The 12,417-nt window shown below is 46.9% G+C and overlaps 5 protein-coding genes across 5 annotated transcripts; 3 read left to right on the forward strand and 2 right to left on the reverse strand.

Annotated features, from left to right (window-relative positions):
• Positions 1–360: 360 nt before the first annotated feature.
• On the forward strand, positions 361–2,413 carry F5891DRAFT_1021449 (MBOAT, membrane-bound O-acyltransferase family-domain-containing protein). Its single transcript, XM_041361186.1, has 9 exons — positions 361–494; positions 545–771; positions 824–850; positions 910–1,036; positions 1,091–1,161; positions 1,212–1,466; positions 1,518–1,587; positions 1,636–1,884; positions 1,933–2,413. Exons 1-9 carry the CDS (start codon positions 435–437, stop codon positions 2,371–2,373), a joined length of 1,527 nt encoding a protein of 508 aa, XP_041228437.1. The 5' UTR covers positions 361–434; the 3' UTR covers positions 2,374–2,413.
• F5891DRAFT_1021452 (60S ribosomal protein L18) lies at positions 2,414–3,527 on the reverse strand. Its single transcript, XM_041361187.1, has 5 exons — positions 3,443–3,527; positions 3,298–3,384; positions 3,206–3,250; positions 2,770–3,147; positions 2,414–2,716 (listed from the first exon to the last, which is right to left on the reverse strand). The coding sequence occupies exons 1-5, from the start codon at positions 3,443–3,445 to the stop codon at positions 2,669–2,671; spliced, it is 561 nt and encodes a 186-aa protein (XP_041228438.1). The 5' UTR covers positions 3,446–3,527; the 3' UTR covers positions 2,414–2,668.
• A 67-nt stretch (positions 3,528–3,594) lies between these two features.
• F5891DRAFT_131721 (uncharacterized protein) lies at positions 3,595–4,776 on the forward strand. The gene is made up of 5 exons (XM_041370606.1): positions 3,595–3,632; positions 3,692–3,910; positions 3,962–4,090; positions 4,147–4,230; positions 4,281–4,776. Exons 1-5 carry the CDS (start codon positions 3,630–3,632, stop codon positions 4,674–4,676), a joined length of 831 nt encoding a protein of 276 aa, XP_041228439.1. The 5' UTR covers positions 3,595–3,629; the 3' UTR covers positions 4,677–4,776.
• A 2,688-nt stretch (positions 4,777–7,464) lies between these two features.
• F5891DRAFT_1214162 (uncharacterized protein) lies at positions 7,465–8,084 on the forward strand (the record flags this gene model as incomplete). The annotated part of the gene is made up of 1 exon (XM_041369270.1): positions 7,465–8,084. A coding segment is annotated over exon 1 (501 nt), but the record flags the coding sequence as incomplete, so codon positions are not given.
• A 168-nt stretch (positions 8,085–8,252) lies between these two features.
• Positions 8,253–8,854, reverse strand: F5891DRAFT_890237 (P-loop containing nucleoside triphosphate hydrolase protein; the record flags this gene model as incomplete). Its single annotated transcript, XM_041373279.1, has 2 exons — positions 8,253–8,512; positions 8,587–8,854. Coding segments are annotated over 2 exons (528 nt in total), but the record flags the coding sequence as incomplete, so codon positions are not given.
• Positions 8,855–12,417: the final 3,563 nt, after the last annotated feature.

Consider the following 12,417-nt stretch of genomic DNA (forward strand, 5'->3'; position numbering starts at 1 on the left):
AATGCTTGGATGTCGATACACTCGTCGTACTTTTCTCCGACCGGTCATTTTCACGAGAGATACCCCACCTAACACGTCGGCAAAAGACACGACAGAAAAGTCATCACTGGTCTTTCACACTGATATTGGGCGTTTGAGAGCTCTGTTGGATGATGTATGTAGTACTTCGATAGGGACAGTCGAAAATTATCGATAAACTCTCAATGCTATGGTCCATTCGGTTGTAAATACGTTTGTTCAACTTGATTGTGTGTAGACTAGCTAGTAGCAGCAGCCATAATCTTCAGCACCGGACATTGGCGTGGGAATACGTGCAGTACTTATAGGAAGGACGCCACTTTTGGGTCACTCTGTTATATACATACCTCAAAAAGCTAGTGCTGGTTCTTGCTTGGTTGTCCTTGGTCGTCATTCCAGCTTGTGACCTGCTAGTCATGGATGCGTTATTTGTCCCTCTCGCATCTGCCATCGGTGCATCCGTGGACCAGATCAAGGTTGGGAGCAATCTTGTGACACATATACTAGTGGCTAAAAAAATTGCCAGCTCATCTCATGTCTACTAATAGCATGCCCCCTAGGAAGTCTCTTCATCCGTATACCAGCATCTCAGCCCAATCTCAAGCATCTCTTCAATCTACTCGTCTCGGTTTTCTTTTTCATACCAGTTTTAAACCTGTCATGGGGCTTTGTTCAGCTATTAGGGAGTGTTCTTGGAACATATTACATTGCGGCTAATGTAAAAGGCTCCAATATGCCGTGGATAGTTTTCGCGTATGTTTACCCTCTTGACTCTGGAAATACCTGCTCACTAGGCTTTCTGCAGTTTCGTCATGGGTCATCTCACAGTCAAGTAAGGGATATACGAGTAAGACGCGTTTGCACGGGAGGCTGATATATTCCCATTCCAAGCCACGTCATACGAGCATTTTACAACCTAAGCTATGAAACCTTCGAGGTTACAGGGCCTCAAATGGTGCTGACTATGAAACTCACGACTTTTGCATGGAATGTCTGGGATGGTAGAACGGCCCCTGAAGTAAGCCCCTCCTGCACGCTAAAAATCTCTTAAAATTTAGTTGCACAAATTAAGAATCTAGACAAATGGCAATTACAGAAGCGCGTCACGAAATATCCCACACTACTCGAGTTTCTTGGTTATTCGTGAGTCTTGTTTGATGTGTTTTGTCTCCGGTTGACGGATTTTTGCGTAGCTTTTATTTCCCGGGTGTTCTAGTCGGGCCATATCTTGACTACGCGTCATACATCTCCTTGATCGATGAATCACTCTTCGAAGGCAAGCGCAGTCCTAGTTCAACAAGGTCCATTCCGGACGGCAGAAAGCGAGTCGCATATCGCAAGATGTTAACTGGTTTGGTCTTCTTGGGAATCTTTGTGGTTCTGAGTCCCTCATTCTACTACGCCATCGTAATCACCCCGTGGTTTATGACCCAAGGATTTCTCTATAGGTCCGTCTTAATACGTTCGATCGAATACTTTTCTGACGTTTTTGGATGCAGAATGGTATATTTCCAGCTTTCTGGTTTCATCGAGCGGTCTAAGTACTATGCGATCTGGACGCTCACAGAGGTGTGGTTCGTGTCCTGTCGTAGACGCGATGCTAACACAGGCGACTAGGGTGCAAGTATTCTGACAGGTTTGGGGTTTACTGGGTATGGCCCTTCAGGCGAATCCACATGGGAAGGTGCCGCCAACGTCAAAGTCCTCGAGATTGAGCTTCCTTCGAACTTCAAGGTTTTGCTTGATTCATGGAACATCAACACGAACATCTGGCTCAGGGAATGTATATACAAACGTGTAACCCCCAAAGGGAAGAAGCCTGGCTTCCGCAGCAGCATGTTGACTTTTGCGACGAGCGCCTTCTGGGTAGGTGCTTAGTTATGTTATGCATGAGTTGTGCTGATTTTGTTGTAGCATGGCATTGCAACAGGCTACTACCTGACTTTCTTCTTCGGTGGATTCATCACTACCGCAGGCCGTCTTTGCCGTGCCAACCTACGTCCGTTCGTCCTCCCTCCTCCAGGAGCACCCACAACAATCACGAAACGCATTTACGATTTGACCGGAACTTTCGTCAGCATCCTTATTCTCAACTACGTGGCAGCGCCGTTTATGCTGCTAAACTTTACTGATTCTATCGAGGCTTGGCGTCGGCTCCATTGGTACGGCTTTTGGATGATTGGCTCGACACTCGCTTTCTTCTGGCTTGGTGGCTCCACGTTCTTGAAGGCTCTACAGAAGAAGGGAGGAAAAGTCGCTGAGAAGGTCGCGACGCAGGAATCTCATGTCATGCCACCACCTCTAGAGGATATGGCAGAGGAGCTGAAAGAATTGCAGCACAGGATGAAAGAGTAGGCCGAGCTTGGATACTTATCTAGACGGGCTCCAACAATTGATACCTATGTTCAATCAAGACTTTGCATACCGTCTCGAACTTCTAGATCATATTGCAAGCCCTAAATATAGCATTTTCAAGTAAGGCATTCCCAGTAGAGACGCGCGCTCGAACATAAGCAATGCATAGGGTGGAGGCATACAGGGCTCAAAAGATGGAGAAATGATGGTTTGTAGTATACCCATAATGCATATGTGACCGCACAGAGATTGCGACGCCTTCCATGCTGCCACCAATGAATATTTTGTGAGCTTCTTATACTTTGAAGCCACGAGACTTTCGGCGACCACGGGCCCGCTCGAACTGAAGAAAATGTGTTAGATATAAACACCTTTAGAGTAATGATTGGCACGTACTTTGCGACCCTTGGAGATAGTGTAAGGCTTCTTGTTCTTGTGGGGACCCATGCCAAAGTGCTTGACAGCCTCACGAGTGTTCCTCTTTCCCCGGAGCAACACAGTGTTGGACCCTGTTGGTGCGCGAAGTGCGAGCTGATCCAGCGTCAATGCCTCACCACCAGCATTGAGAATGCGCTCCTTTGCTGCGCGCGTGAAGCGTAGAGCAGCAACTGAAAGTTTGGGCACCTCGACGAGACGAACGTCATCGGTTACAGTGCCAACGACCACGATAACTTTTGAGTCACGATCAGGAGTGGCAGCGGTTTCTTTAACAATTCTTGACAAAGAGAGGGGAGGACGGTTGATTTTGGAGAGGAAGAGGCGGTGGAGGATAGCCTGAGTGAAAAATCATGCTTCAGTCAAACGGCCTGAACCACGCGTAAATTTATTCAACCTTGTTGAAATCCGAGTCTGTGCGGCGGGCCAAAAATCTGTAGAGCTGAAGAGTATTTAGATTGAGCCTTTGCACATACTAAACATACATACTTTGACGAGCAAAAGGAGGTAAGGATCCTCGCTTTTGGGGGCCGTCCGCTGGGCCTTCTTGACGTGGTGTTTCTTGATGTCGATACCCTAGCAAAATGCACATTTCAGTAAAATATCCAGGTGCTATTTGGGACCACGAGCTCACCATCTTGATCTTGCCGATTTGTACTGTTCGGGGACGGTGTACAGACAACAACGGAGGCTTGAGGAACTGTGCAGGACAAGCAGATAAGGTTTGATTTTCGGCATTTCGCGGAAGATGAAATTGAATATTTGCATCTGAGACAAACAACAAACAAACAACGCCAAATTTTTCTTCAACTTCAACTGCCATGGTGTGTCGCATTTTCGGCGCCCAAGCCAACTTTTTCTAACTTTTTTTGTTTTCCTGTAGGATCAATACGGAGAACCAACTGCTCCTTCAGTGGACCCTTACTCAGATGCCTACAATGCACCTGCACCCACTGCTACATCAGAATCCAGAGACCGGGACGCCGCCCCGCCACGCGGTCGTTCTCGTTCGAGAAGTCCTGGAGCCCGCAGCACCGGTTACCGTAGTCCTACTCAAAAGCGCAGGTCTCCGCCTCCTAAAAAGCCAACACATGCACCAATTGTACGTTCCACATGTGCCCCTCATGTTTTGCAAGGCGCTAATGGGGCAAAGAAGGCGCCCAACCCCTCCCAAGTTTTGGGGGTCTTTGGATTAAGCATTAGGACACAAGAGCGGGATTTGGATGAAGAATTTTCTCGCTTTGGAAGAGTAGAAAAAGTTACGATTGTGTACGATCAGAGGGTGCGGTGGTTTACTGTGCATTTCGTTACCCTAACCCACAAAAACGTGTTTTTCAGTCCGACCGCTCTCGTGGCTTCGGCTTTATCAGAATGTCCAGCACTGAAGAAGCTACTCGCTGCATTCAGGAACTCAACGGAGTCGTACGTTTTTCTCCTCATGTGTATACGTTCCTTGCTAATATCCCTCATAGGAACTGAATGGACGTCGTATTCGGGTCGACTATTCCGTCACTGACAGACCGCATGCACCAACCCCCGGCGAATATATGGGGCATCGTCGTTCGACTAGGGACACTTACTCAGGCTCAGGGCGCGATTCGTACCACCGCGACTCCTACCGTGACTCATATCGTGACCGCGATCACCGCCGTTCCGATCGCGATAAGGACAGGGACCCTTATGGTCGCGACAGCCGTGATTGGCGCGATCGTCGCAGCCCTCGTCGTTACTCACCTGATTACAGAAGGCGAGGGAGCTACTCCAGGAGTCCTCCTAGGGGTAGTAGCCCTCGCAAGGATTTTGATGGGCCTTCAGGCACTGGTGCGACAAGCTCTTCTAACCAGGCTGAAAACGGTAGTCGTTGGTGATGGTTCATCTGTCAGCGGAAACCATCTTGAAGGTGTGCAAGTTGTGCTCTCTTGTTTCAGTTATCGATGGGCGAAAGCATGGACAAGAGGTCTCGTTCGTACAGGCACAAGTGATTGAAGAGGTTCATGGCGGTCATCCTCCAGCAAGCCTCAAGTTGGCAATGTTCTCGTTACTTCCCTATCTTGAAGAAAGCAAGACATGGTTTCCGCGTTCGCTATTTCAGACAGAAAACCAAGTTCAAAGTTCATTTCATCCTCGACTGTTTGCCTGTATCCGTTCCGCATTTCATATCGCTCTACTACTTTGTTCTACACTATCAACTTTCGCTTCCATGAAGAGTGGCAAGTCCCCGATTGCGATTGCAAGAAAGGTCAGGCACAACAATACTGCAAGTAGCGACTCAGTATATGCAGCCAAGGGAATGTTGACAGGCTTGTGGAAGGCTTCACAAACCAGGCTGAGCGAAACTTACGTCCACTCATCTTGAATGGTTCGTTCTGACATTAATGCTCAATCAGGGGGCTTGGCATGTATGGCGTTGTCAATCAAGAAGCAATTACCAAGTGCATTTTGCGCAGGCGTTTGATAAAACTCAGCGCTTCGTTGTCGGGAATCTCACGAACTCGTCGTAGCGAAAAGTTTGGTCACTACGTCGGATTCGAGTTATTATCGATCATCAGAATGCACTACTTCCGCTGGTTAATCACCTATGCATATGGCGTTGACGCGAACAGTCAAGAACTGGAATAGCATCGTAGAGTAAGACTGCATATATTCTGCCATTACGGGCCGCGGCAGCTGACCTTGAACTCCGATTCAAAGTTTCCTCGTGGAGTACGTATGACACACTTCCTCGCTATATCTAAAATGTTCTAAGCACGTAACGTTTGATCCAGCAGAAGCAGTTTGTATCTACCCATGTGCGTGCTCCACCTGAGCTCCTCAAGCTCACTAGCACTATTCATGTGTGCTCGGCGGTCTCTTATTTGTGTGCGTTATTCGCTTATCTCCCTGTCTCTACTGCTCTTGCAATTGTGCTCTACTTTTGAGCTCCACAGCATTGCAATTGATTTATTTTCTAACTAAGTGGATTCTTGGGGGTTCATCATTGCCTGCCTCGCATCACCTTTTATACAGCGCGTTCAAGCTGGACCGTCAATCACAAACAATCTTCCCTGCGACCTGATTATGCGACGACACTAATATTCAATGAATGTCAAGGCTGACGCTTGAGAAAGCCATGCTTGACCTGCGCGTTTGCACACGGATAATACTAATACACTACATTTTTCAAGAGTATGATGTCACTGAGACATTCAAACGCTATTCTCAAGAGAAGAGGAAAAGAACATCGGAAGGTGAGCGGGGCGAAGCCTTGTATATAAAAAGTACTAATTAGTACAAAGCAGCGTCCGTCAAAAAATGTATGAAAGTGATATATCAAAAGTCATCGGATCTGATGGGCAGCAGTAACAGTCCAACTCGTAGGGACAAGAAAACGACCTTCAGGTCCATAAACAATATCAGCATGTGCGAAACGGCACAACTCTGAGGATCTGATATGCGCACGAAGGAGGTCGAGACGGCACCTCACGACTCCACACGCGGAGCAGCACACCTTGACACCGAGGTGAGTAAGGATATGTCTTGACATGGCTCCCCTCTTGAGTGTCTTGGAGCAACCAGGCCACGAACAACTTGTGCTAGCGTTGTCCGGGCCATGGACGCCATGTTCTCGCAGATGGGCGGACACTGCGGTGGTTGTTCCCTCCACAAACATCCCGCAGGGGACTGCCCCTAGTCTACACTCGTATACAACGAGTGGATGACCGCATCGTTCTACTCGATGAAAGGTCTGTGGATCCACGTTCAAGATGTTGAGAGCCATAAAGATGTCGAAAGGATGAAAGGATATGCTATATGTGCAATGAATCAGCGCTGTTCTTTTGGAGACGAATATCAGACGCACCAAAGGGGTGAGGAGTGCTACCAAATAGTGAGTTCGGCATTGTCAGTTATCTTATCTCGGAGCCTCGGTTTTGAGATTGCATCTGACATCACGCCGTTCAAGGCGCTGCTGTCAGAATATTGTCCGATGAGGGAGATGATATCTATGTCGTAAGAATTATGTGTTCAAGTACTAGGTTTTGTGAAAGCTGTGGTGCCGATTACGCAGTGCACACAAATCCGCAGAAACTCGAAATTTCAAAAGACCTGCCAACGCCATCGAATCCACGTGGACCGATGAGTCTGTCAACCTCTTTTCGAAATTTCAAGAAATACTGCTCACATGTTAGTTAAATAAACATGTCTGTCGTTGAACGAGTCTCGTAACGAAGGTGGAACAAAGCTCCAGCTGCTGCCAGAACGGTACGCACTGCTTGTCGTGCTACTGCATCAAAGTTTGGAATAACTGCGGATGCCAGATGAGTCTCAATATTCAATGATGGTTGCGAGATGCTGTCCGTGCCAATCCGTAATTGCGATTACAAGAGAGTAAGTTAGTGACAGATAAACCATACTTATGCACAGACTCCAAACCATCGGCAGGTGTGAGAGAGTCTTCATACTGTTACCTTAGCCGAAAACCAAATATGTACAACATAATTTCAAACACCGCAACTTTGAGACTCTACACACCAAGCCGACTGGCAAAACTTGTAGTGGCGCGAGGTTTGGATGTATTTGTCCCACCGAAAAAGCCTTCCGAGCGCGCTGACATATCCCAAAAGAAATGGGAGCAATCGAATATTAACTGATGTCACATTGTTTATAAAAAGACAAATGGTATTGTTTAATTATGTGACGGAAATAATAATAATTAAATATTAACAGTGCAGAGAACAATGGCAGAAAATGCATAAAACAAAAGACAGAGTCCTAGCTTTCGTGCTGTTGCGCTCGTGATGGATACAAGTCTCGCAGACCGACTGGACAACGTGCTTGCATGTATGGAAGAAAATTTTCTCACTCCAGCAGACTTCATCAACCACATTCTCGGAAGCACAGAACACGAGAGCGCAAGAAACTCGCTAACAACGAAGGCAGTTAGAATATGTGCTGCCCTGTACAGAGAAGAACATGCGCACTCACATGTAACACAGTGGGCAATAACAATCGTGCGGGACATGCTGCGCACTGAGGTGACAGATTTGTCACTCGAAAAGCACGGACTTCGTTTCAAAGCCACGTCTGCAACTGTCGAACAACTGGAGAGTGCATTCATGCATCAGCTCGCAGAAAAAATGCAGGAGGTGGCACCTAACCTGTGGCATCTATTCTTCGCGCTGCTCGACAGCACACTTCAGCAGCGGCGAGCTATGGGTGGGAATGTGAAGGTGGGCAATGAGGACATGGATATTTATGTTGAAGAGAGGGACCTTGGAGAATTTGGAGGTGACGACATTGGAGGAATGATGCGCGAAGAAGACGACGTGAATGAAGAAGCTGATGACGAGCAATCAGGAAAACGCCAACGTCTAGTACGTGTTTCGTGGGTACTTCATCTCCTGGACCATGAAATGAATATTTGCACGGTCGTTTGACCGGACAACTTTAGCAAGGTTGTATGACCGAATGCGAAGTTTTGATTGGACGTCTAGGAGGATGTGCAGCGGCATGGTCGCAGACACGGCGTGAAATCGAACGTGAGCTGGAAGGTACCATCGAAGATTCCCCAGCTCACTATACAGCGGTCGAAAGTCTTTGCCCCATTCGCTAATACAATGACCCTCATCAAACACGATACTGAAGAGATTATCTGTAAACGTTCGACACTTCCAAAGTTTTTTGAATCGAGCGTCTTGAAGTACACGTTCCGGGCTAACAACAAGAACTCAATACTTCAATTTCTCTATGTCCTGATGAATATATGCTCAGACTCGTGTAGTATTCATGTCACTGAATAACGACTCACTTTAAACGCCTCGTCTGTTGCTGTCTCTGCACATATATCAAGGGCGGGAAACCCATAAGCATTTGCTTCATCTCGGTTCTTCTCGCTGAGGATATTAAGCGGGGTAATAATAATGGTTATTCCACCATTGTTGAATAACAGGGGAATCCAGAAGGTAAGAGTCTTTCCTGAGCCGGTGGGTGAGATGGTGAAGACATCTTTGTTCTCAAGCTGGTTGTGAGCGGACTGGAGTTGCCAAGTACAAGGAGTAAGACCCAGTTTCATTTCTGCAAAGCTCGGTACTTCGAACCGGCCAGCTGGCGATGACATCAAGATATGTGACTTAGAAGATGTTAAGTCTCAGAAAGGGATTATCCATCATGTCACTAAAGGCACGTCACGCTAAAGATTTTTGACAATAATATTTGATTGCTCCCATTTCTTTTGGGATATGTCAGCGCGCTCGGAAGGCTTTTTCGGTGGGACAAATACATCCAAACCTCGCGCCACTACAAGTTTTGCCAGTCGGCTTGGTGTGTAGAGTCTCAAAGTTGCGGTGTTTGAAATTATGTTGTACATATTTGGTTTTCGGCTAAGGTAACAGTATGAAGACTCTCTCACACCTGCCGATGGTTTGGAGTCTGACTTATGCACAGCCAAGCCTTGAATCCATCCTGTTGGCAGGCTTGCGGAAGTTTACAAACTGGTACTATGCTGTAGTGTCACAAACTTACGTATCATTCAAACTCTGTTACATGCCACAAATACTATAGCAAGGTTGAAACGTTGAAGTGTAGCGTATACTACTACGGTGATCATGTGTACCTTGTTAGCATTTCAGGTGGGAAACACGAGTCCCTGGACGAATGGTAACATGGTTTCTGAGCCGTTCTATTTTAGAATGCACTAACAGGTCACACATCACTGGCTCGCGACTCAAAATCTCATTTTTGATTGACCTGAAGTGTCCAGGCAATCAAGATTCGAGAAGCTGATCACCCCAGTCATTCTCCACACAAGCCTGAGGTGTATTCTCGAATGAGATGACTTTTCCCCATCACCGCCAAACTTGTTCTGTGACTTCCCAATCTGGCCTCGAGAACATCCCCTCCGGCGGAGAAAGTCCGGCACGCACTACGGCAAGAACGGCGGCAAAGCTACTGGCTAACAGACGGCACATCGGACATTGAAATACACTTGGAGGCTCGTTCTACTACAGCTGCTACCAACGACTGATATACTACCTCTTGCTCACCAGTGCACTACTCGCTGTGCAGGAACTTGGAGTCTCGGACATCCTTCCGAAGAAGTTTTCCGCACCCAGGCTTCGGAAAATGACTGTTGGAAGGTGGTAGGTGGCCGCAAGTTTCCTCTACTGCAGCAATCGCTAGCGCTGCATTAAGCAGCTAAACGAAGCTACAGTGTGACATTATCAACTGCTTGCGGCTCTACCCACGCCGATCATCCTTCCGTCCCAATTTTGGTCCGCATTGGATTCTCCGACCCACCCTCGTCCGCCAGACGTGGTTCCTCCGCTTTTGGTTCACAGCTCTACTTCGCAGCATTATTCATGTAAGCTCGAGGCCTCTCGTTAACTACGACCCTTTGTTCAAAGTACGACAGAGCCCGCATATATCCGTCCAGTTGATCATGATATTCCCGTCAATGTCCTATCTTGAAGAAAACAAGATACGGTTCTCGCGTTCACTAAGAATCTCTGATAGATATCAAGTTTGAAGTTTACTGGAGCCTCGACTTTTTGCATATATCTATGCATGTTCCGATTTTCGTATCGCTCTACCATATTATCAACATTTGTTTCCATGAAGAGTGCCCGCTGCCAAGTCTCTAGTTGCGATTACAAGATAGGTCATGTACAACAGTTATGCTGCCAGTGACAGGTCAATGCACGCAGCCAACAGAGTGTTGGCAAGCTTGTAGAAGGCTTTAAAGCTTCACAGACCAGGCTGAGCGAACTTACTCGTCTTGAATGACACATTCTAACATTAGTGATTGTTCTATCAGGAGACTTGGCATGTGCAGGGTTCTTCGGTCAAAAAGCAATCACCATCATGTGCCTTCAGCAAAGGCATCTAATCAACCCAGCGCTTGCCATGGTTGTTAATCTCACGAACTCATCGCAATGAAATGTTTTGTCACTACACCGGACTTGGATTATCATTGACCATCAGAATACACCGCTTTCAATGGTCAACCCTCACTCTAGGATAGGCTGCTGGCGCAGTGGTTGAGAAATGACACAGGAAACAATGTCCTCTATCACCGACGTGGCAGCTAGCCACGCTGGATGATTTCTTTGTACGTGCAAAAATCTCACTACTATTAAATATACAACTACAAACAATTAATTAACCCTCCATTTAGGAATGTCACCACCATGCAGCGTACAGGTCCCCTTATCTTACAACCGTGTCAGTACATTCTTCTTCAAGCGGGCTTCCTAGCGGATATAGCTAGACTCCCTAGTTGAAAAATGCAACACATGTAAACAGTGCCGGTCACAAAACAGATCAAATCACATACCGGATATTCAAGGAATTAGACTTCATGCATAGTATCAGCAGCCCAACTCATAGGGAAAATAACAAGTCCTCCAGGTCCGGGAACGGTATCGGCGATTGCCAGATGGCATGGCCCTGGGGATTTGACATGTTTGCGAAAAAGGTCGTGACAACACTTCACGATTCTGCACACGGAGCAGCGTACCTTGACACGGAGGTGAGTAAGGATGTGTCTTGCCATACTCCCTTTCTTGAGTGTCTTGTAGCAGCCGTCCCATGTACAAGTTGTAATGGCGCTGTCCGGACCAGTGATACCGTGTCTATGTAGGTGGGCAGACACTGCACTGGTGGTTCCCTCCACGCACATTCCACAGGGCACACCCTGTAATTTACAGTCATACACAACAAGTGGTTGACCGCTTTGCTCTATCCGAAACACAGTCTCCGGATCCACCATGATGGGAATGATATCGAGAGACATGTTCAAGATGCTGGTGAGTTGTCAGGTGGAATCCAGGGAGCTCGTGGATGATTGTCACAGGGACGGACTGCTGTACTGCAGGTTAGCAATGCTCTATGGAGACAGGTGCCCAACGCACCAGAGGGTTCAAAGTGTGTAAGTAGAAAACTATGGTGATTTGAGAGTTGCGACACTAGCCTTCTAATCCCAGAGTATTTAAACATTGTGATGAGGTGATGGCATTTTTCATCTTCATCAATTATATGTGCCGGCAGCGGCATTCGCGGCGGTACGAGTTCCCTTGCTGAACGGGATCGCCTGCTGCCTAGTAGGACTACTCTTAGTATGCTGTTGTACCGCCCTGAGATAAATTTATAGCACCTTCATGTTCAAAATATCTCATGATGTATATATGTATATTTTCTTCAGACAGAAACATACTGACTAGTGAGTGAACAATTGAACTTCAAGTTGATGTTTATTGCAATTGAGAATTAGCTTTGTTCTGTAATTATTTTAGAGGAGGAACAGTCTTATCTTGGACTCCCTCAAAAAGAGAAGATCGACATCGTATGATAAGTCAAGGCTATAGCTAGTCAGCCATTCCACACTCATCACTCCAGGTACTACTAGTACTAGTATATTTTTTCTGACGCGTTAATTTAATAAATTCCCTCAAAAAGAAAGGATCGGCATGTTACACTGCAGATGATGCCCTGTCACGGCTCGGGATTCGGAGTCATGATCAAGACCACCGGGCAGTGAGTACTAGTGAGTACCGAGGACTAGGAGTTGTGACAGAGACGTACTACGGCAATGTTCGACGAAAATGGCATGGTGAGTCATGCAGAACTCTGTGTGGT

Source organism: Suillus fuscotomentosus (genome assembly GCF_016647785.1).
Source record: "Suillus fuscotomentosus strain FC203 chromosome Unknown F5891scaffold_15, whole genome shotgun sequence".
In the NCBI taxonomy this organism is placed as follows: Eukaryota; Fungi; Basidiomycota; class Agaricomycetes; order Boletales; family Suillaceae; genus Suillus; species Suillus fuscotomentosus.

What these genes read in the sequence shown, in the direction of transcription:
- F5891DRAFT_131721 (XM_041370606.1), top strand. An exon ending in AGCCAACACATGCACCAATT is followed by an intron (nt 3,911 to 3,961) that starts GTACGTTCCACA and finishes AATGGGGCAAAG; the next exon opens with AAGGCGCCCAACCCCTCCCA. An exon ending in CGATTGTGTACGATCAGAGG is followed by an intron (nt 4,091 to 4,146) that starts GTGCGGTGGTTT and finishes CGTGTTTTTCAG; the next exon opens with TCCGACCGCTCTCGTGGCTT.
- F5891DRAFT_1021449 (XM_041361186.1), top strand. Translation starts at nt 435, where the DNA reads ATGGATGCGTTATTTGTCCCTCTCGCATCTGCCATCGGTGCATCCGTG. An exon ending in CATCCGTGGACCAGATCAAG is followed by an intron (nt 495 to 544) that starts GTTGGGAGCAAT and finishes AAAAATTGCCAG; the next exon opens with CTCATCTCATGTCTACTAAT. An exon ending in TTGCGACGAGCGCCTTCTGG is followed by an intron (nt 1,885 to 1,932) that starts GTAGGTGCTTAG and finishes ATTTTGTTGTAG; the next exon opens with CATGGCATTGCAACAGGCTA.
- F5891DRAFT_1021452 (XM_041361187.1), bottom strand. An exon ending in CAGACTCGGATTTCAACAAG is followed by an intron (nt 3,148 to 3,205) that starts GTTGAATAAATT and finishes TTTTTCACTCAG; the next exon opens with GCTATCCTCCACCGCCTCTT. An exon ending in CTATCTCCAAGGGTCGCAAA is followed by an intron (nt 2,717 to 2,769) that starts GTACGTGCCAAT and finishes CATTTTCTTCAG; the next exon opens with TTCGAGCGGGCCCGTGGTCG.